The sequence below is a fragment of the Podarcis pityusensis genome (genome assembly GCF_964106645.2).
Source record: "Podarcis pityusensis genome assembly, chromosome: 15".
Taxonomy (NCBI): domain Eukaryota; kingdom Metazoa; phylum Chordata; class Lepidosauria; order Squamata; family Lacertidae; genus Podarcis; species Podarcis pityusensis.
In genome coordinates, this window is record NC_138040.1 from 21,667,307 (window position 1) to 21,690,221 (window position 22,915).

Sequence of the window (22,915 nt, forward strand, 5' to 3'; positions counted from 1 at the left end):
GAAGAAAAATAAAAGCTTCCCCCTGCCCCTAATTCTGCTGTTACCTTTTCTCAGTGTCAGACAAAATGAGCCAAAATGAGAGCATGTGTGTCTAAATAAATCAATTAAGACTTTTAAAAAATTGATGTAGTGAAACCATTAGAGGTTGTTGGTCACAAAAAAACAGAAGGTGACGTATGTAGATGCATCTTATTCTCTCATTTACTTATCTATCCTAAATTCCAACTTCCTTATTTCCAAAAGGATAATCTGACCACTGGTTCTTTTTATCCGTAGCTCTACAGAATGGCTACCGCAAGAAGAGTAGTGAAGGAAAGAGGTGGAGATTTGTTCCAAAGTCATCCTATCATCTGAGACTCCAGTTATACCTGAAAAGCCCTTGCTGGAAAATGGAGTTCCTTCGCGTCTTCCTGATGATCAGATCTGCCACTTGCTCAATAGTGATACTGACAAAGAAGGCCGTGTAGCCATGGTACTCCAAAATTTGCCGTTGGTCAAATGTCTGCAGAAGAACATTAATTTGGGGTGGGTGGGTGGAGAGAGACATCTGTGTTAAGTAAGTGATAGATAATCTGTGAGCCAGCAAGCTGAACACATCCCTCAAGCCATGCTTGATAGAAAAAGGCTTGACAGCCTTCCCTTTTTTTTCCTTGCAGTTCAGGCAGACAGCAAAACCAGGATGTGAGTCAAAAATTCTGCAGGTCTGCAAAATCTGCTTTAAAGCAGTTTTAATAAACATTATAAAGGTGGTTTTTTAAAAAATGAAAGAAAGAAAATAGCATGCAACACTAAGGCTATTTATGTATATACATTAGGAGGTGGCTCCATTTGCCCTATTGCAACAAAGTCATGTGTTCAGAACTGTGGGCCTAATTTTATAGAACTCCCTTCCAGTTGAAGTCAAACAGCTCTGCTCAACTTCCGGTGCCTACTGAATACATTTTGTTATTCCAGCAGACATTTTAACTGAAGCCTGGTTTTGGAATTTTAACTGACTTTCACCATTTTGCATTTTGTTTTTTCTGCACCACTTAGAGATTTTTGTAGTTATGTGGTATATAAATGGTTTAAATTAAATTAGATAAAGAGTATTTGGTGTCAGCTACATGTTCTGGAGGGCCCTTGCACAAAACAACCCCCATTGCCTCATTCCCTTAGAGAATCTATCTCATCATTGGAGCAAGACAACCAGGGGATTCTTGTCAGGGGACTCCCTGTTGGGTTGTGTGGGTTCTTGGCGCATGCCCAACTATAGTGACCCTTGGTGTCAGTCCTGCTAAGTTCTAACTGGTGTCTTCAGTGAAGTTGCCTTACCCATTCCTGTCCATAGCTGTCTTCCAAGTCATTTATAAATGGATCTTCCCAGCTGGTTCGGATGTGGAGCAGTGTGTGAGGTAGCCAGCCCTGCTGAGCATAAACTGTGAAGTAGGTCAGAAAGGCCCCAATGGTCTGCACCAGTCCTAGAAGAACAAAAGATGGTTTGAGGGGGGGAGTGGAGTTTGTAGGAGATAAAAAAGTTGACAAAAACTAATGGCTGGATGCCTATCACAATAGCTCTCCTGGAGACTTTTGCCTCTCAGTTAACAAAATTATGGATTTGCTCCGAGATCATATCAGAGATCAGCCATAAACCGATTCAAAACCACTCCCCGTTTACCACTTTTGCAAATATGCCCATCGTACCAATCTGCAAGTAGGAGTATGTGACAAGCTCCTGGTTGACCAGCCTATCCCTTTTCTTGTGTCGTGGCTTCCTTTTCATGATATCACTTTCTGCTTTTTCATATGCCAGTGAGACAGATGGGATCTGTAGGAGAGAAAGTCCCAATCAGTATCCTGTAAGATTCTAGAATTCATGTTTTTCGCTTTTGTTTTTGATTACTGAATATTGCACAAAAAAGCAATGCATGCTGCCAGGAGAATCTAACAATCAAATAAGGAACACTTTGATTAGGATTAAGGAACACTTCTGGTAAGCCTTCAGTTTCCTTCCCCAAAGCAAAGAGAGCAGGAAAGGCAACCCTCTTGTTTTGCAAAATGCAAATGAAGCTGCAGTACAAACTGAACCCTGTGGATGTTTTTCTCCAGATGTTAAGGACTCACAATGTCTGTGCCAAGATCAATAAAAAGGATGGTGATGGTGCCAATGGGTAGTGGGATGCTGGCCATGATGTAAATCAGGAAAGGACAGAGCTCCGCAATGTTCTTGGTCAAGGTGTAGGCAATGGTTTTCTTCAGATTGTCAAAGATCAAGCGACCTGTAGGAGAGAAAGGGGAATAAGTCTGTCATGTTTTGGTAAATGTGGCATGCAGTGCTGCAAAATATACTAAAGGAAACAAGATATGCAGAACTTCTTAATTTATCTGCTCCCACTATAAAATATGGATTATCAAGAACATTTCCCTGGCATCAGTTACAGCAAATGAGCAGGCTTTAAGATTAAACACTTAAATCATTGGCATTGGTAAAATAGGATTTCCATTTGAAAGGAGCCATAACAATAGTGAAGATTAGGTGGACTTCAGCTTTGGACACCTTAAGACACCAGTTCCATATATTGATAGTGGTGAAGAGCTAACAGGACTACGGGAATGCTATGAAAAGGGGTCCAGTCTTGCAACAGCTTTCCAACAATCTGAACATTTCTGGGATCGAACATTGCAGTATGAGTTGGGATAGGCTGAGAGGGTATGGGAACCAGAGGGGAACAGAGAACAAGTCTCATGTGTTGTGTAAAGACTGGTGTGAGGCTGCCTCTGTTTATGTTTGTATGCATAACCCTCTCTAGATTTGCAAAAACTGTCTCCAAGAGCATCCAAATTCTGCCGATCACCTGTGCGTTCATGTGATTCACCTCTCCCCGAACATATGCTGCTTGACTTTTAAGGCTGTTTGTCAGAGCCACAGGCCTCATCTTACCTTCCTCCACTCCAGTAACAATAGAAGCAAAATTGTCATCCAGCAAAACCATGTCAGCTGCATTCTTCGCTGCGTCAGAGCCAGCAATGCCCATAGCAATTCCTATGTCAGCTTTCTTCAGAGCTGGGGAATCGTTGACACCATCTCCAGTCACGGCAACCACTGCGTCCTTGAGAACATAGGAACCACAGGAGGTTATAGAAACTGTGCCCACAGCCCTGCCCTTGCTTGACTTCTGCTATGTTGAACTTCCTAAATACAGTGTTGAGGTCTGTGTACAGTTACTCTGTACAATAATGTTGCTCTTTCAAAAACAACTTGATGGAAGGATCTGGGTGGGCAGCTCAGAAGGCACAGCCATTCCAGCGACTGAGCAAAAATATAAATACTAGTTGCACAAGCATCCCTCTGACCTTGCCTTGTAAAGTTCTCTTATTCCTGCCTGTGTTGCTTCCAGGAATGAAGCCAGATGTCAATTCCTATTCTGTCTTTTGTGAGAAATAGTGCCATTTCTTGTTGCAATTTGGTTGTGGATATTTGTACAGGGCAAAATTTCAACTGTCCAGACATCCAGAGCACAACCAATATATTCAGATAATCAAGGCTTATTTGCTTGCTTACATTATGCAGTCAAGACATGATTTGCAGCATTGGGAATTTCAGATAACCAAGAATTCAGATACTACAAAATTTGCAGTACCAAGGGATCCCCTTCCCTTCAGCTCTTTTAATGCCAATCTGTTACTGTGGCATTTTGCTTCTTGCTAGCATAGATTGGATTTATGCAGAAAGCTAAATATGCTGATTGGCCAAATCCATATCTGCTCGGTGAGATTTATGCAACCAAGCGTCCTTATTAGGAAAGGTCAGAGCGTCTAAGTGTAAGGGAATTTAGAGTATCGTGAGCTGAATTAAGCAGAGAGAAAACCCGGAAAACCTGATTAAGGCAAATGCTGGGGATCTTGTTCTCGGGGGACTTAGTGCATTGAGACTCGTTATAAATAATACTGTGCCTAAGAGCTTATAGGCTCTGGTAACTAAATATAGAGCATGCATACAGCCCGCTTTTTTTCTACTGTTCATCCTTTAGAGAGCTAAATATTACTTTGGATGTGGGTGTTAATGAACGGTAAAATGGAGAAAAAATATTTGTGCCTTTTAAATATAGGACTTTGTTTGTTTCCATGCAGGATTGAAATTAGGGAGCTGTATTTTCTAATTTTTTGTTGTTATATATGTTTTCCACTGAGAAGTGTTCCAGGGGAAGATCATGCAGATGCAACCTTTTGGTACCAAAAGTACAGCTTCTGTTCTCGCCAGAGTCACTCACCTGCCTTTGGCAGCCCTCCACGATAATTAGTTTCTGCTGGGGTGAAGTTCGGGCAAAGACTATCTCTGAGTGGTTGCGCAGGATGTCGTCCAGCTGTTCTGAAGTCATGTCTTTCAGCTCCATGCCATTAACTACAGCAGCTCTGGCATCGCTGCAAAAACCAGAGGCAATCTCAATTAAAGTTGCTGCAGCCCCGAGTTAAAAAATGGCATGCGTACATATCTTACTAAATCTAAACTGGTGTGTTAGGGAACAGCGAAAAGCTCATTTATTCAAGTTAGAACACAGCGTAGGAAGGAAACCTCACTCCTGAAAAATGAGGCACAGTAGGTGGCCACTGACTGGTCTGGGAGTATTCAAATGGGACAAGTGGATAGATTGTTCAAAGTCTGGGATGGGGAACCTTTTTCAGCCTGAGGGCCACTTTCCCTTCTAGGCAACATCTCAGGGGCCACTTGCTAGTGGTGGGTGGGGCCAGAGACAAAAGTGAGTGGAGCAGCAAATGTCAAATTTACATTTGTATGGTAGGCTAACTTCTACATATTCACACACCCTTCTCTGCCCTCCATCCAAGCAAGAAGCATTACCAAACACATCCCAGATGGGCAAAAACACTCAATGGAGGTGCAAAGCAGGGCAGATGAGAGGCATGGTCCAGGGAGAGGGTGTGTGTGGCTGGGAAGGGTGTGGTGGGTGGGTCTGGTCCTGAGGACCACATAGACAGGCTTGAATGGCTGTGTTTGACCCTTAGGTCTGAGGCTCCCCACCCCTCTTATGAGTTATACCATCAACTGTGCATTAAAAACAGAGTAGCATGAGAACATGGGAAGAGCCTGCTGGATCAAGAATGTGACCTATCCAGTCCAGCATCCTTTTCACACAGTGACGAACCAGATGCCTGTGGGAAACTCTCAAGCAGGACATGAGCACAAGAGCACCTCTCCCCTTCAGCAACTGGTATTCAGAAGCATTATTGCCCCCAGCTGTGGAGGCAGGGCATGGCCATTGTGACTAGCAGCCATTGGTAGCCTTTCCAATTCTCTTTTAAAGCCATTCAAGTTGACGACCACCACGGCCATAAGAACATAGTCTGGCGTATTAAGACAGAGAGGGTCTATGCCATCCTTACCTTCTGTTCACCTGCTCCACAGGAATTTTGAGGCGCTGTGCAATGTCTTCCACCGTCTCGCTGGTGGCTGAAATGATGCCTACGCTTTTGGCAATGGCTTTGGCTGTGATTGGATGATCACCAGTGACCATGATCACCTGGGGGGAAAAAAGGCCAAATAAGCAGGCTTCATTGTCAGAAGGAGCCGAATTAAAGATACGGCTTGTAGCATCTGCCATGGTTCTTTAACCACTCCTAAAAACTGTGTGCATTGCAGAGGGTTGGACTAGATGGCCCTTAGAGTCCCTTCCAACATGCAATTCTATGACCAGCAATGAAGAGATAGAAACATCTGAATGAAATATACCCACTGCTTGTACATAAAGATTTTGCATGGATATTCTCTTTCAGAAATGTATGCATATATCTGCTAATGTGCATTGACATTGCATACATCCTTAATTTCTTTTTAACTTACTATACATTTGGGTGGGGCCTTTTTTAGCATGAACTCACCGGAACTCAATTCTGGCACCTCTCAGGTGGGTGCCATTACCATTATAAGAGAACAAGGGAGGTGTTCATGGCAAGTTCCAGCACCTATTTCTAGAAAAATAGCACTGCATTTGGGGGGAAGTGCCACAGACATTTTGGCAATCCAGTATTTCCAACGGTGGTGGTTTTTGGAAAGCCTACCTTGATCCCTGCACTCCGACATTTGATGACAGCATCTGGCACAGTGGATCGAGGGGGGTCAATCATTGACAAGAGCCCCACAAAGCAAAGATTGGAAGTGGGGAAGTTCATGGAGTCAGTGTCAAATGGATAGGTGTCTGGAAATTCCTCCTCTGGCAGGTACAAGTGACAGAAGCCTAGAGTTGAAAATAATAACAGCAACAACAAAATAATTAAGCAGAGGAAGCGAGAGGGGAGAAAGGACAAACCATCCTATGATAACTAAAGGATTTTATTAGGTCTAATTGACCATCAAATGATCATTATCCTGTCTCTTTAAATAGATTGCCAGCTGTCAAAACAATGGGAGTTACTGATGAGAAAGCAAGTTAAAGCCATTGTGTTTCCTAGCTAGCTATCTTATTTACTGTGTCATGGATTCTAGCTAACACAGCAATGCATGCAAGGAATGCATATGAAAAACCATTAAGTAGAATTTATAGTAGGAAGATGTATAGGTTCTAAGCTTTTACTTCAGGAAGCAATCACTAGGAGGACAAATAGCAGGTTTAGTCCCTACCCCATGGGTAGGCAAACTAAGGCCAGGGGGCCGGATCTGGCCCAATCAGCTTCTAAATCCAGCCTGTGGAAGGTCTGGGAATCAGCATGTTTTTACATGAGTAGAATGTGTCCTTTTATTTAAAATGCATCTCTGGGTTATTTTTGGGGCATAGGAATTCATTCATATTTTTTTTCAAAATATAGTCTGCCCCCCCACAAGGTCTGAGGGACAGTGGACAGGCCCCCTGCTAAAAGTTTGCTGACCCCTATATCAAACTCAAGAAAATGCACCACGCCAACCACAGTTTATGTATCACTTCCCATGCTCATTTAGCACATTCTCATAACTAAATGCCACCAAGCAGAATGGCCAAAGAGTTGGGGTTGCTTCTCTAGTATCACTGTAGTTCCAACCCCCCAACCCCCCAGATTGTTGCACTAAACACTTTGCCTGCTGCATAGCTCTCTGCACATGTTGTTTTGCAAGTGTTCGGCTCACCTAGGACTCTCTCCCCCATGCCTCCCAGCGCCATGTAAGCCGTCTGGAACGCCTCTTTTCTCTCTGCATCCAGGGGCTCCTCTTTTCCATTAATCATGATGGTGCTGCACTTCTCCAGAATCCTTTCAGGTGCCCCTTTCATCACCAGCAGGAAGCGTTTATCATTGGGGTCGTCGGTCTCGTGGATGGAAAGCTTGAACGCAATGCAAATGCAAACATTGAAACAAGTGCCTAGATCTAATCCTGCCTTTTGAACTTAATGTTCCCAGAGGAAGAATGGCATGGGGGGGGGGATGTACTGATGTGATAACCGAAGGTGGCCGTCAGATATAATTCTAGACTGTGTTCACATGGCAATTTATTCTGTTTCCCTGACATTTCCCTTAGTGGTAATCTCTGCTGTATGTTTGAGCTTTCACACAACATAAAGCCACTTCCAGGAAAACTGTGGAATATAGCACTAGTTTCGTGCTCAACTCCATATTATTTCCAAATCATTTTTTTTCTGGAAGCATTTAACATGGCAGTGAGTGCTCAACTTGAGCTATATTCTGCTATATTTCTTGAAATGCCTTTATATCGCGAAAGCCCAAACTTAATGCAGAAATTAACGGTTAAGGTAACATCAGGGAAATGAAATAAACTCCCATATGAATTTAGCCCTAGTCTATGACAGCCTTCCTATGGTAAATATTCTACCAAGCTTTAAACTACAGTTGTTTAAATATGGCCCATCTTCACAATGTTGCATATGTTCAAGGCAGTAGTTATTTCTGCTGTGTAGAATAGCAATCACAAAAAAACCACTTCAGAAGAACAAGAGATTTTGTGCTGATTAGCCTCTGGGGTTGCCACTGGAGTTTACATCTTATTTTTGAACATACACTGAATTATGTGAAATTAATAACACACTTCTACTTGAGTATTGCAGCAATGTTTTTTTCCACCACAGACACAAATTCATCAGACTGGTCCTTCCAGTTTTCAGGTTTTATTTTGATAGCTCACGGGGCACAACATTTTCTCTTAGCAGCTCTTAAGAGATCAGTCTCTTCTCAGACATACAACGTACCTGAAACTTGTTAGTAGAATTAAAGGGAATCTCAGTCACTTTCCTATTTCTTTTCCGGATGTCCATTATATTGCCCATAACAACTTCGGAGAACTTCAGCAGAGCTGTTTCTGAGGCGTCTCCAACCACGATTCTCTGGGGGGCATTTTTGAAAATTCAGTTCAGCAAAAGTGTTGCTCAGTGTCATTCAACTAACCAATGGACATTACTTAGGTCACTTTGTGTTATATAGCTTGCTCCTCTGATTGCATTCTACAGCATTGTAGCAAAGTACTATCATATTTACATAAAAAGAACAATAATTGGGCAAGATTGCTATAATCATCCTTCTCCTCAGGGACTCATGCATGCAAATAAAAGCTGAGATTCTTGAGAATCTCAGAAGAGAGTGAGTTAGTGGCTGTAATGCATGAGAGATCTATAGCTGTAATGTATTCTAAATTGTCTCTTAATATTGTTGTTATAGTAGATAAATTTCTAATCTTTTTTATGGATCTTCTTGAGCAATATGACACTAAGTATTTATGTTCTTGGTTTAAAACTAATTGTTGTCAGTAAAATAAAATAACCTGATTGTTGAGTCCTCATGCTCTACCTGTAGATTAATTATCTCAACAAATGCATTGTATGAGAATTCTCATCTCAGACCTTTGACTGGAGTATGAACTGTTTTTAAAATAGAGAAAATGCTTTTGATCCAGCTGTTTACATTATTGAAATCACACATAAAGAATGAGAGCGCAATGTGGTATGTTTGCTTGGACCGAAGGCCTGTTTATTGCTTGTAAATTAAATGCCTGAAAGTTCTTGTGCTAGCCTGTTTTCTCCCAATAGTGGTGTCACCATACCTATTTCTGTCACTTTAGAAGGAAACAGAACAGGGCAGATGCTATATGCAACTTACAATAAAACATCTGTTTCCAGATGAAACCCCTGGAAACCCATCAGACAATCCTCTTAAGAAAGCAGCTCTCATTAAAGTAGTAAATACCTTCATGATAGGTTCACTGTCCTGTCCTGGTCTGAATTCTGCCCGATTGCAAAGGGCTACAATCCTTGACAACGCCGTCCATGTGCCAGATGTTTGGTCAAAAGTCTGGGCTGGAAAGAAAGTGGTAAAAATTATATAACGTTTCAGCAGACAGTTGCCCCACATTCTAAAATAGGAAGCAATCATGTTGTTACTCCTCCCATTCCAAAGCCTCTTGACTGATTATTTACTTGTTTGATTTTCACTGGTGTCAGCGGAGAAGATCTCATTGTCAAACCAAAGGTGGGCAACTGTCATCCTGTTCTGCGTAAGGGTCCCGGTCTTGTCAGAGCAGATGACAGAGGTAGAGCCCAGTGTCTCAACAGCTTCCAGGTTCTTTACCAGACAATTCTTCTTGGCCATTCTCTTCGCAGTTAAGGACAAAGCTACCTATAAATGTGGGAGAAAGCACAGCACTTTAATAGTTGAAATAAATAAAAGCAGCGAAGCATTTCATACAGCTCCATACAAAGGATGATGGTAGGCTTCTCTTCCTGCGAATCCCACCTGTACACATTTTATTCTTGATCACACCCATGCACATATCAGTTCAGCAATGCTGGCATCTGCAGAATGACTCAACATGGATGAGAAGATCAGAAGCTGACATTTTATGTAGCAAGTGTTGATCTGATTTTATGTCAACAAGCAGGAGGGACTAATGTACTCATGCCCTGCTTATGGGCTTGCCATGGGCACCTGGTTGGCCACTGTAAGAACAGAATACTAGGCCAGATGGTCCTCATTCAACAGAGCTTTTCTTACACTCTTATCATGTAACAATAGTATGTCCAAGGGGCCCACTCTTACATGAATAACACTGCTAGATGATTTCCTCACATGTACAGTATCCATCAGAAAAATATAACGCAAAAGTACATAATATAACACAAAGGAGCATAAGTAGAGCCTGCTGGATCAGGCCAACGGCCCATCTAATCCAGTATCCTAGTAAGATTCATCAGTAGCAGATCCAGAAAAAAAAAGCATTCACAAGTATTTTGAATGGATATTAAAATAGAGACAAAACAAAGAAATGCAACAAATTAGCCGAAAACATTGAGAGGTGATAAATATATAACCAAAGAGACTCAGCAGAAGTTGTGGGTTTAGACAATGGAGGTGTTTTTATCCAGGAACCCAAAGCCACTCTCCACCATTGTTCCAATAGATAGTGACAGCCTTGCCCATTAATAATTATGCACCCATTTTTCATAATGTGTTGGAGATGTAGAGGTCCTATGCACCCCGATTTCAGCAGCATGTACTGTCGTGAATTGTTATGCATGAGTACAAAGGTACTGGTGGCTGTTGTGAGCCAGTACTTACAGTGACTGTGGCTAGCAGCCCCTCGGGCACATTGGCCACAATAATGCCAATGAGGAAGATGATGGCCTTCATGACAGTGTACTTCATGGAGACGGAAATGATGAAGAAAACCACCCCTATGGATATAGCAACAGCAGCCACAATATGGACAAAGTGCTCTATTTCGATAGCAATAGGCGTCTTCTCATTCCCAACACCAGAAGCCAGCGAAGCAATGCGTCCAATGATGGTGTTGTCACCTGTGTTGATGACCATGCCAGTAGCAGTTCCTAAGGAGAAAGTAAAATATTGATTACCAACAAACAAAATAATTTTTATTCCTTTGAACACCAATGCCATTTTAAAAAAACAAAAATTTAATTGTACCCCCCAAACTTTCCAATTAATACTCCTGACTCTTTTTGATAATCCCGTCTTCTACTCTCCTTGATGTCTTAGTTCAATCAAAAATATAGCTTTTTTTCTTTGGGCAGGTCAAATGCTGCTTGGATTTCTGACTAAAGAAGACAATGTGGGCATGTGTGTGTCATATTTTAAAATAAAATCATTGACTTGAATCCAAATTTTCTTTCCATGAACAGTTTACGTTATTGGAGCAGGGCTTCCCCACCTCACCATTCCCTCTGCAGGGAATTTCCTTTAGGAGACCAGGAGATGATTGGTGTAGAATATGGTTGTGGGGTTTGAATTGCAGGTTTGAATGGATAAGCCAATGTTAGGACCCAAGACAATGTTTTTACGTTGTACACCAGCTCCACATAACTGCATAGCTGGAGGGTAATGTTAGCATGTTGTTGTTAGTATTAATAGGGCACCATCAATGTACACAGTTCTTTCCAGGATGTCAACCTGAACTTGCTCCCTTCCCCAGAGATCTTACAATCTAAAATTCAACAAATGGCAAGAAAGGAAAGTCAAGAAAATGGTATTAACAGAGTATGCCCATGCTTTGCATTATACACAATTGGGCTTAGTTTCATATGGTGATGAGGACTAAATGGTGGAATATCAGAAGGAATGAGAAAATATTGATGTTAACTCCTGCTGAAGTAGCTTTTACATAGGCACAAAATATGTGGAATTTGGATGGAATGGCACCACTGGGGGAGCCACTTAAATACGTACCTTCCAAGCAGGTTGTGGAATAGAAAGCAATGTTTTTGGTCTCCAGTGGGTTTTCATGAGTGTATTCACAGGAGCGAGATTGTGGCTCTGACTCTCCAGTGAGGGAAGAATTATCCACCTGTGGATCAGTCACAAACATTCACATTATCACATTATTATTATTGTAGTAATAATAATAATAATTTTGACCAGATTGCGGGAGGCAGTGGAAGACAGGAGTGCCTGGCATGCTCTGGTCCATGGGGTCACGAAGAGTGGGACACGACTAAACGACTAAACAACAACAAATACTAATAATAATAATAGTGGTAGTGCGCATGGCTATCATCACTGCAAAGGCAACAGGGACACTTATGATGACTGAATCACCAATAGAGTTCAACTGCAACAAGTCACTTAAAGACTTACAGGTGAGGAAGCTGTGACCCTCCAGATGCTGAACTACAACTCCCATACTGGCTGATGGGAGTCAGAGTCCAACAACATCAGGAGGACCACGTATTTCTCATCCCTACCCCTTTGTTCTGGGACTCATGCAGGATCTCATCCATGATACCTTTTTCTCATGAGGATGAATATGCAAATTATTAATTCTTAGACAATTTGCATCCATGAAGAACAGACTGATTTTAGGTTTATTGACCTGTTAGAAATCCCAGATGTGTTTGCCACGCATCCTATTCACCTAACATTGTTAGATTAAGGTGTATTCACTGCAAAATGTGGATACTAGCAAGCATATAATACATTACTCATTATGCAGCAGCTTTTCCTGCTGCCCCCCTTTAATTTATTCTGCCTGGGATTGACTGACTGACACGTAAAGAAAACCAAACTTTAAGTAAATGATGCTGCTGCTATCACAATCACTGCAAGATTACGTAAACAACCCATACAACGAGCAGTGATTATTGCCATAATTTTAATGATCAAGCTCTTTGTGGGAGGACAATTTCTCATACAAATTCAAAAGGAGTGTCTAATTTTAGACTCTTTTTCACTTAGCTGTTGAGTTATCCTTTCTTTGAACATGCCTCTTTATGTCCCTGGTCTGTAGAAAGAGGCTGGGTTTTCTCTTTCTCTTTTCTTTGGCTCAAAACTGAGTTTTGTTTTGTTCCTACCTTACAGCCCTGACTGGTGATGATCCGGATGTCGGCTGGTATCCTGTCTCCACCTTTGATTTCCACAATGTCGCCCACCACCAGTTCTTCTGCCGAAATGTCTTTTTTCTCTGCATCTCTGAGGACAAGGGCTCTCTGGTAAGAAAACAACCAAAATGAAACAGATAAAGTCAGGTGGAACTCTTAGACTGATTATTGTACACATGCAATTGCTGGAATATATTCAGTGGTCTGAGCTACTTGGAGATCTGCATATGGTAACTATGAGCAGGATTCACTTAAACAATTGTGCTAGCAGGAGCCAGCACATAGACTCCTCCAAATGCAATGGGGCTTCTCTCCCCACTTTGCCCCCCAAAAAAACAGCTGGGGGGGGGGGGTCTGGAGAACGTCCAGAGCAGTCCACAAAAGAAGGAGAGGGGAGATCCTTCCATTAGGCAACCTGAAATATTTGTGCTGACAACAGGAGAGGAAGAGTGTGATGCTGGCTTCCAACCTATATGTCCTACTTTACATTGAAGTCTTCTGCATGGAAGACTATCCAGAAGACATTTCCTATTTGATGGACTGTCTGATCTAAGTCAGGTTTGAAGATTAAAAACTCCAGGAAGGAAGAGTGGAGCTTGAAGGTGCCCTTTGACATTTAGCAGCTGAACAGCAGCAGGCTGAGCAGGTGCACAGGGGACCTAGTCAATGGTTTTCGCTGCTATGCTGGTATTGTTTTCCCATTAAAATTATGGTGACACTTTCTAATTTTTCATCTATATGTATATGATGGAAACCTGTGTTCTCTTTTGTCCCCCTTGTTGGGGTCATGTATTTCCTCTCTTTAAGCAATGTGGCCACCCTAATTCTACCATTTTGTCTGCACATTGGTATGTTCTTTAATATGGTGGCAAATACCCTTTACAATGACTACCTGGTTTTTAAATACACTGATATTCTGAGCACTACTGAAGACTCACCTGTGGGATCATTTTACCAAAGCTGGCCATGATGTTCGTGCTTTTAGCTTCTTGATAATAAGCAAACATCCCAGTGAGGACCACCACCAGCGCAAGGACCACTCCCAGGTAGAGCTGAATGGTGAAAAGATGATTCAAGTTAGCTTAAAAACAACAACACTTTTACCATTTCCCCCTTGGTGCAAAATAATTTTGTAACTGCACTCAAGAAACTGTGTGAATGAACTTGTTTAAACAGCAAGGAGAAGAGCAATGCCTAGCATATTATCAGCGAAATGCCTCAGATTTATAGGCAAGACGTATTGCACAAACATACGGAGGAAACATATAGCTGAATGACAACAGGTGGTCTTCAAGGTCTGCACCAGGTCATTCAATTCTGACCAAGATACATTGGTTTAGAAATTGTCCATACAATTGCCAAAGCTTATATAAGAATTTCAGACAGTTATTTAATCAGGAATGTGAAAGTGTGTTTTTTCTTAATTTTTGCAATGGTTTTCCATTGGGGGGAGGAACGGTCCCCTACCATTGGGTGGAATGAGACTTAAGTGTCATGGAGGGGCGGTAAGTTGTTAATTTATTATGGTTTGTTCGGTTTTTCACATTTTTTTCCAAGGTGGCATATACATGGCTCTCTCTTTCTCCTCATTTAATCCCCACAGCAACCCTGTGAGATAGCTTAGACTGAGAGGAAGCGATTGGGCCAAGGTCACCCAATGAGCTTCATGGCTGAGTCAGCATTTGAACCAGGGTCTCCCAGGTCCAAGTCTGGCACTTGTAGGATTTCCACCTCAGGTGCCCAAATTCCTTGAGTGGCCTTGGGTACCATGCTCCTTGACTTGGGGGTAAAGAGAACCATGGATGACACCCATGAGAATTACAAAAGGCACAATAAACCTGCAATAATACTTACATTGTTAAATGCCCCGGCATCATGATGAAGATACTGAATCCCGAAGGCAATCCAGCACAGTATAGCTCCAATCCACAAGAGGATGGAAAACCCTCCTACCATCTGCTTGAGAAACTTGATGATTTCAGGAGTAGATTTAGGAGGAGTAAGTGCATTGGGGCCATCTCGGGCCAGAACCTCTGCAGCTCTTGAGCTTGGAAGACCCTGTAGGAGAGACAAAGCACATAGTTGGGATTAGGGATGGAAGAGGATCTTCTGCTCTGCCAACTTTTTGCAGCAGATCTGACACTCCCAAACATGCTTGTCATTGGAAACACATTACATACTTCCCCGGATTTTGCAATGCAGGAAAGGGAGCAAAGAAATGTGTGTTTTGCATTAAAAGTGTGCATAAAATGCAACATTTTTCAGAAAATAAAAAGCATCTGTGTATAAATTCTGACAAAACACAGACTCTTTGTGCCTTCATTAACACACACACACACACACACACACACACACACAAAGGTACTAAATGGGCATTTGAATGAGTGCCAGCAGAACTGAAAAGGGGTGGCATTATTAGGTCATTCAGTCCATTCTTAGTTTAAATTAGAAATCTTGAAAGAGCACAGCCTATGTTCAAAAGTGAATTTAAAGTCCCATAATTTATTTTTAAAAAACCAACTTGACAAAATGGTTGATGTACCCAGCAGTCTAAATGTTAAAGTATACTTAAATTTATGCCCCGCTTCATCCTGAAGACAAAGACCAGATAATTACAGCTGATGGTTGCAATATACCCCATGAAGCATGCAACTGTGCAAATACTATTGGTGCAAACACACCAATACTCTTCCCAGAAATAACACAAATACTGTTTCCCACACATGCTTGAATTAAGTGAATTATAATGCTTGCTGCCTACTTATATGTGGGTGTGTTGTTAATGGCTGCCTCTTGCCCATATTAACTTACTTTAGTGATGCTTGTGCCATATTTATCTTCTAGTTCTTCAATGCTGAGTTTGTGATCATCCTAAAGCAGCAAAAAAAGAGAGAGAGATTAACAAGCTTTGCTTTTTTAAAGAACAGCACGGGGCTTTCAGAAATTGTATGCCACAGTCAACACGCTCTAACTGTATTTGCACATTGGAACATTCAGACACTGGGTGCAGCTTAAGCTTTTTGAAACCCAGCAAATAATTTTTTCTAGTCTTATTAAAACTCTTCAGCTTAATATGAAATTCTGCTGTGCTTTTTGCCCATGCAGCAACCTTTGAGTTCATCTTGAGTTTTGCTTTAGGAAAAATTCAGTGGAAGTCTAGCCGTACTGCTTGCTCAGTATGAGCTGGCTGATAACTTGTCACTCTTCCTGTTCAGATGTATCAAGAGAAGAAGATCCGTAGTTAATCTGTGATTGATTGATTTTTTAATACATACTTGTAAACCTATGTGAACCTGTTGGCTTAAAGAGGCATTGCATTTGAGGACAATGGCCCCATTTGCATCTTTAAGATTTAACGCCATCTAGTTAGTTGTGGAATGTAAGGAAAACCATTGGATTAGCAAATCTAAAAAGATATCTTTTTATCTAAGCATCTCAAACAGCTGATTGTACAATCTTTTCTTGGAAAGCACTGAAGGAGAGCCACAGCTGTTGTTGTTTTTTGTAGGCAGCTAGCCGAGTGCTCCTCCATTGTTTTTGTACAACATAATGTGTCACAGGGATTAAGGAAGACTTCTTAATAAAGCTAGCTATGACTTAACTGTGGGGCAAGTCATTGCTCAGTGCTTCAACCCATCATTCAGATCGCATGACTAATCCCTAAGATATGCAGAGATGAAATTAGAAAGCTGCCTTACACCGAGTCAGATCTAGTTCACCTAGTTCAGCACTGTCTGCACTCACTAGCAGGGGTTCTCCCGGGTTTCAAGCAAGGGGACATTCCCAGCCCTACTTGGAGATGCTGTGAATTGGGCTTAGGGTCTTTTGCATGCAAAACACATGCTCCACCACTGAGCTATGGCCCTTTCCCAAATGGCATTTAAAATGACTGGGGGAGAACCAGTGCTTACAAATCACAGCAGATGCTACACTAGAGGTACATAATCATACCCACATCCCGCCCCCCACTGCAGTGAAACTTACAGCATCACATGGATTGACACAAGCACAATGAAAATGTTTCACACAGGTATGTACTTGTAATGGAAGAACTTTGGCACTGGTGCATCAGGAGTTAAGGGTCAGGGTAAGAATCACGTATGTTGTTACCCAGTTTGACATGGCATTCACCCTCTTCTGATAAATAAGAGGTTCAAAGCATTAGTATGAAAAGTCAGGAGAGCTGAAACCAAGAACTGACATCTCTTCCGACTTGCTTCACTTTTCAAGCAAATGGTATTGGCCTTCTGATTAAATCTTGGGTGTAGCTTAACAAGACGGGACTTGGCATGAAGGAAGAAGAAAAGCAGAGATTCCACTGATAATTTCTCCATAGCAGGAGGAGGGATTGCACAGCTTTTTCAGAGACAAACAAGACAGTTCCTTGACTGACTGACGTCTTACATCTATTTGCATTTACATAACTCCATGATATTGTACTGAGAGGGCCACTGCGCCCTTTCCTGATATGCAGATCTAACATGAATGTTGTCTGGGCAGGAAGGGGCTTTTGTCTGTTCTAGCTGAGTGGCCCATTCCTTGTCATACTGATTCCTTTTTCACTGGGCCACTGTTCTTCTCCTTTTCAACATAGCTTCAGAGCAAGGGAGTGGATCCCTAAAACTCCAGGATCCTCCAGCTGGCTGGAGGTGGCAGCTTAATAAAAGAAGGGTAATGACCCACATTTGCCTACCTAATTGAAATGCAATTAGTCAGTGTTCATAAAATCAGTGTTGAAAGATTAAATGCACTGCTGGTAGAGCAATACAAAACAGTGTGCCTTTGTTGGCCATTGGAGCATGTACTATACAAAGGTTATTAAACGATTTCCCATTCAAGACTGAGAGATCTGCACTACAATTTGTCCCAATTTCCCCCAGAAAACTATTGATTAGGACTTTGGTTTCAGCCTATCTGCTCTGTCCCAGGACAGCTTAACAAGGAAGTATGAAGCAGCCTGAAGTCACTTACCAAGTCCAATTCTTTTTTCAGGTCCTCAGTGTTCTTCTTTTTCTTATTCCCTTTCAAATCTTTGTACTTTTCATCTCCTTTGTCTGCTTTTTCCAAATCCTTTTCTCCACTGATCTCAATAGAGTAGATGTCAAGCTTTTTCTGAAATGCAAATGAGCAGAGATGGGTTGGGTTAGCATTATGGGTTTGTCATAAGGGGGCAGCAGAAATACCCAACAGACAGGGAGCAGGGCAAGTGGTACAATTCCACTCCAGTGTTTCAACCTCCCTTCTGATTTAACATGGAGCATTTCTAAAATTAATTCTGGAATGTGCAGTTAAGCTGAAACTTTTCACTGTCAGCCTTTTTATTATCTGCCTTACTGATATGCACAAGTGAACATGTGATGAAACATAGTGCATGCACTCAGATGAGCCCCATTGGGTGCATCAATATGATCTTTGGCGCTATGTTTTATCAATGCACACATTAGTAAGCTAGGGGGGTAGAAAAGTAAGAACAAAGGTTAGGAAATAAAAGCTGTGGCAAGCCATGCATATGTTCAGAAATCAAAATGGAATTGTGATACATTCCTAAGGCATTGGTGCCTCTCTGAAGAAAAGACCAGGTAATTTGGCTCCTTAATATCCAGAGAGTGTTTGGGACAACATGTTTTTAATAATCTCTTTTAAAAAAAAAAAAAACACAAAAAAACCTTTTCAGATTGTTGCTTTCTAAATGATATTCTCATTAGTTCCCAGTAAGCTAACCATCACTGTCGCATGTCTTCCTCCCTCTCAAATAAACACGCCCACAACCTTACAAATATTCTGCAGAGCCTGAAATAAGAAATGGTCCGAATTGAAGAAGAAGTCATCTATATTAGAATTGAACTTATTCCACAAAGTCAATTAGCAATGCTTAATACTTTGGATATGTTTAGCCATAAATAATGAGTGACATGAGATTTTAAAATTATCATAATGCTGACCCCTATCTCAGTGAGAAATTCAGAGAGTCAGATTCCAGAGGGGATGCTTTGTTTAGTTTTAAAGTAGAAAATGCCTATGACCAACAGTGTAGACATTATTACATATGATAGTTTGGGGGGGTGTCACCAATGTGGTGCCCCTTCACCTACAGATGCCTTCCCTGGCACCCACAAGCTTCCCTTCTTTGTCTGAAATCAGTCTTGAAAGAGGCATGTATTGGTAGCCAATAGAATAGGCTGCAATGTGTGTGCGTTTCCCACAACATTGTTGTTTCAAATCACAAATCTTGGCTACTTCTTAGTATTACCTCTTCCAGATAACTCCTGACTGAGCCATTGACCCAACCCTTCTTGTCAATCTACACAAGCTATTGGTAGTTGCCCCACCCATTCTATTCTGCAATGGACATTGCCCCACCCATTCCAATTAATCTGGATGTATAGATATGCCATTGTTCTCTGTTACCTCTTTTCCAATAGCTTGCCCTGCTCCAAAGACTGGCTTCCTGTTTTCATCTCAGCTCATCAACTTTTATATACATAGCTTTCCAGATCATAATTGACCCATAAACTGCATGCTGTTCTGTAGAATAGGCAGCTTATTGGCTGACCCCATTCCTTAGCAGATTCTTTGAGGATTACATTACTGAGTTTGTAAGGCATAGTCATACCCCTGGTGATTGAGGATCAGGTCATAGCTTGCTTATTGGCACAGAGCTGAGCTCAGAACATGTGTGCACTTCAATGTCTTCAGATAACTTGGTTAACATACTTTTAGTAACAATATTAAAATATAAATCGAATTGGTTTTTGTTTTCCCAAACCTATGTGTCTATCAGCTAGACTTGTCCTGATTGCTTTATAAACTTAGGGCCCACTCATACCTGGGCTTATTGTGCTTTGTGAGTCCCTCCTTCAATTCCCCCTCATCCAAGTGGCATTCTTCTCCAACTACTGGTGGCCCATACTTTTTCCTCCTCTTAATTCCAGAGATTCTCTATGCTTTAAAAACTGAATACGAGAGCTACAAAATTTGCATGGGGAATCTCCAGATCTAGGGAGGAGGAAGTGTGGGGTAGAAGTAGTTGGAGGAGAACGCCCACGCGTTAAGGGAAATTTAAGCAGACACAAAGAGTTCACAATCCACATTAAACTGAGGTATGAAAAGGCTCTAATACTCAGGATTGATTCTCTACCAAATTGGAACTAAAATGACTGCAAGAATTACACAAGTAATTCAATTTATGCAAGTAAAATTATTCTGTTTGGGTTTTCTTGGCATTCCAGAAACCAGCAAAAACATCGGTATCTGTTTGCCCTTAACTGCCATCCTATTTCCATCATTTCAAAGTAATTTTCTGGTGCTGCTCCTTCCCAGCCACTTGACTCTCATCTATTTCTGTTGCTTTCTGACTCTTTCCATCTTGCCTGCAGAATAAAGTTTGCAGACTTGCTGATTTTGGACAGCACCAGTTCTATGTTCTACAGCTCCTGGTATACTGTGAGTGCCATTTTGATATTTAGTTAGCAGAGGATAGAACAGGCTTCCTCAAACTCGGCCCTCCAAATGTTTTTGGCCTACAACTCCCATGATCCTTAGCTAGCAGGACCAGTGGTCATGTAGGGATGATTGTAGTCTCAAAACATCTGGAGGGCCGAGATCAAGGATGCCTGGGATAGATATCAACAACCTTGTGCACTGTGGGATATTTCCCACTACAGTGGTACCTCGGGTTACATATGCTTCAGGTTACAGACTCCGCTAACCCAGAAATATTACCTCGGGTTAAGAACTTTGCTTCAGGATGAGAACAGAAATTGCGCAGCAGTGGCGCGGCAACAGCAGGAGGCCCCATTAGCTAAAGTGGTGCTTCAGGTTAAGAACAGTTTCAGGTTAAGAATGGATCTCCGGAACAAATTAAGTTATTAACCCAAGGTACCACTGTATTAAGGTGGGCTCTCTCTTTTTTTGCAATTGATCAACTCAGCTGAATGGCCCTTTAAACCCTATTTGGTATTTTAATCTCTGGAATAATTCATGAGGATTCTTTCAACTTGACACCTCATTCACATTTCTGATAGTTTGATTGTTGCTGGGGAAAACAAATCAGTTTAAGCACTCTTGGTTTTGGAATGCGACATGCAGCAGAATCATATAGATTTACTCAGAAGTAAGACCTAGTGAGCTCAGGAAAAGAACCAAAGCTCAACATCTGAACATGTGCTTTCCAGATCCCATGGCCAATCCTTAACCCCTCCAGTTAAGAGAGTCAGGTGATGTGAAATGCATCTGTCCTGGAGAGCCACTTGCTAGTCAGAATACAAAATACTGGGCAAGCAGGTGAACAGCTTGAGAACACCAGATTTTGTAGGGTTTCTGGTGCTAAACTGATATCAGCCTGATCAGCAATCTTTGATAGAAATTCACTAAGAATCCTGTGTATGTGTAGTAAATTACAAACACACACAAACCTGTTCCTCTCCTCCCATCCAATTATAAAGGTTAAAGTTCTACACAAAGATGCAGAAGAATTTAATCTCTTACATCTCCATATGAAATAACTTTTCCATTTGCCACAGAACTAAGACTGCAAGACTCACGTCTACTCAGAAGTAAGTCCTATTGAAGTGGGATTAGGATTGCAGCCTAAGGGTTGCCTCCAATGCTAGTTCTCCTCAAAATAGACTCACTGAAGTTAATGAGCCTATTAATTTCAATGAGTGAGTGGAACTCAGTTGAATACATCCCTGACCTTAATCAAGAAATCGTCTTCTCTTAAAAATTTCCCAAAGTATTGGGAAAGAAGAGGACAGGTATATTTCAATTATTAGAAGCCAACTGCTCCCAGAACTGAAGAGAAGCCAGCTATGGAATATCTGCTGTCTTTATCCCTTATTTACTCACCTTCCCCATGGTAGACTTCCTCTTTCTTTGATCTAGTGGAGCAATGGATGTCTCTCAGCCAAACAAATGTACCAAGTGAAGGCTCTTGGGTGAAAAAGTCAAGACCCAATGAGCTCTGAGAGGGAGCAATGCTGGAACACAAGCTCACAGGGCTTGCAGCCTCCAGGAGAGTTAATGTTAGCTGGCTTCTTGTCCACACTTAAGCATCCTCTAGACAGGACAGGCTCACCTTCCAGAGCCCTGTGGGAAGAGACTGCTGCCTGCTGGCCCTTATGAATGTTGCCAAGCCACACCTCTTTAGCTGTCTGAGGCCAGCCCATTCTCTGCTTCATCAAATGGTAGGTGGAAAAATACCTCAGTAATGGGCATATGAGTTCCAGGTCAGGGCTTCTAATTATGCTTTGGCAATACTTTTTCCTCCACGAGGAAGCAAGGGCAACTTAGCATCTTTTGATCTACTCATGAGCTTCCTTCAAGACATCACTTTGACTCCCTGCTTTGTTCTAAAGGAAATCAATCCCCACACTTCATTGCCTTCCTTTCCAGATGTGCTGGGACTACAAGGAGAGAGGAGAGACAGCTTAAAGTAATTTGTGGACTGTCATAGGTCTGGCAACACCTAGCTGGGCTCATCTGCATCATTGTAATTCAAGATACTTAGAAAATGCTAGGATTCTTTTTGCAGCCCTTAAATCTTAAGAATGCAAGCCACAAGACTTTACAAGAGCAAGCAATCACAAGGCAGAGTTATATTTTTTTTCAGGGTTGATGTTGTAGTATTCACCAGCTCTCTAAGAGGAATGGAACCTGCTCCGGGTGGGGGAAGATTTATTACTTCTTTTAAAACTGAGTGATGTTTATCAGCAAACCAGGAAAGATCAGTTTCCTAAAGTCTAAGACATTTATGCTAAGGCAAGAGAAATCAAGTAAAAGTGGAATGAATGTTTTGTTCGCAACAGAACAATCAGTGGGAAAGAAGAGTCTAGCAGATTTCCTTATTTCTTATTTCAGTGTATACCTACTGGGATTATAGAACAAAAAATGCTGTTTGTTGTGTGAATTGGGGCTCTTTTGCATTTTCTCAATCTGTTGCTGATTAGTTGCCTTGGGGCTCCCCAAGTTTTATGACAGAGGGAGAAAAAAATATGTCTCTGTCCATTATTTCCAAATTCAGAACTTTATAAACCTCATTCACAGGGGTAGCCAACATGGTGCCCTTCAGATGTCGGACTACAATTCTGATCATTCCTGACCATTGACCATGCTAGCTG

At 41.7% G+C, this 22,915-nt stretch overlaps 2 protein-coding genes across 4 annotated transcripts in view; one reads left to right on the plus strand and one right to left on the minus strand.

Annotated features, from left to right (window-relative positions):
• LOC308464353 (uncharacterized protein) overlaps positions 1–457 on the plus strand; it is a 15,154-nt gene extending 14,697 nt beyond the window's left edge. For all 3 annotated transcript variants that reach the window (XR_013979962.1, XR_013979963.1, XR_013979964.1), the window contains one exon: positions 277–457. The gene's annotated coding sequence lies outside the window, so the exon portion shown is untranslated. The remainder of the gene's footprint in view (positions 1–276) is intronic.
• Positions 1–21,902, minus strand: part of ATP12A (ATPase H+/K+ transporting non-gastric alpha2 subunit) — a 24,892-nt gene extending 2,990 nt beyond the window's left edge. Inside the window, exons 1-20 of the mRNA XM_080983416.1 lie at positions 21,645–21,902; positions 17,769–17,909; positions 15,609–15,668; positions 14,652–14,855; positions 13,736–13,849; positions 12,771–12,905; positions 11,650–11,767; positions 10,525–10,793; positions 9,387–9,585; positions 9,157–9,266; positions 8,166–8,300; positions 7,094–7,286; positions 6,055–6,230; positions 5,380–5,516; positions 4,251–4,401; positions 2,921–3,089; positions 2,104–2,258; positions 1,684–1,807; positions 1,315–1,460; positions 369–502 (exon numbers count right to left, since the gene is read on the minus strand). Coding sequence (XP_080839542.1) covers positions 369–502; positions 1,315–1,460; positions 1,684–1,807; positions 2,104–2,258; positions 2,921–3,089; positions 4,251–4,401; positions 5,380–5,516; positions 6,055–6,230; positions 7,094–7,286; positions 8,166–8,300; positions 9,157–9,266; positions 9,387–9,585; positions 10,525–10,793; positions 11,650–11,767; positions 12,771–12,905; positions 13,736–13,849; positions 14,652–14,855; positions 15,609–15,668; positions 17,769–17,909; positions 21,645–21,653 — 2,879 coding nt within the window. The 5' untranslated portion in view covers positions 21,654–21,902. The remainder of the gene's footprint in view (positions 1–368; positions 503–1,314; positions 1,461–1,683; positions 1,808–2,103; positions 2,259–2,920; positions 3,090–4,250; positions 4,402–5,379; positions 5,517–6,054; positions 6,231–7,093; positions 7,287–8,165; positions 8,301–9,156; positions 9,267–9,386; positions 9,586–10,524; positions 10,794–11,649; positions 11,768–12,770; positions 12,906–13,735; positions 13,850–14,651; positions 14,856–15,608; positions 15,669–17,768; positions 17,910–21,644) is intronic.
• Positions 21,903–22,915: the final 1,013 nt, after the last annotated feature.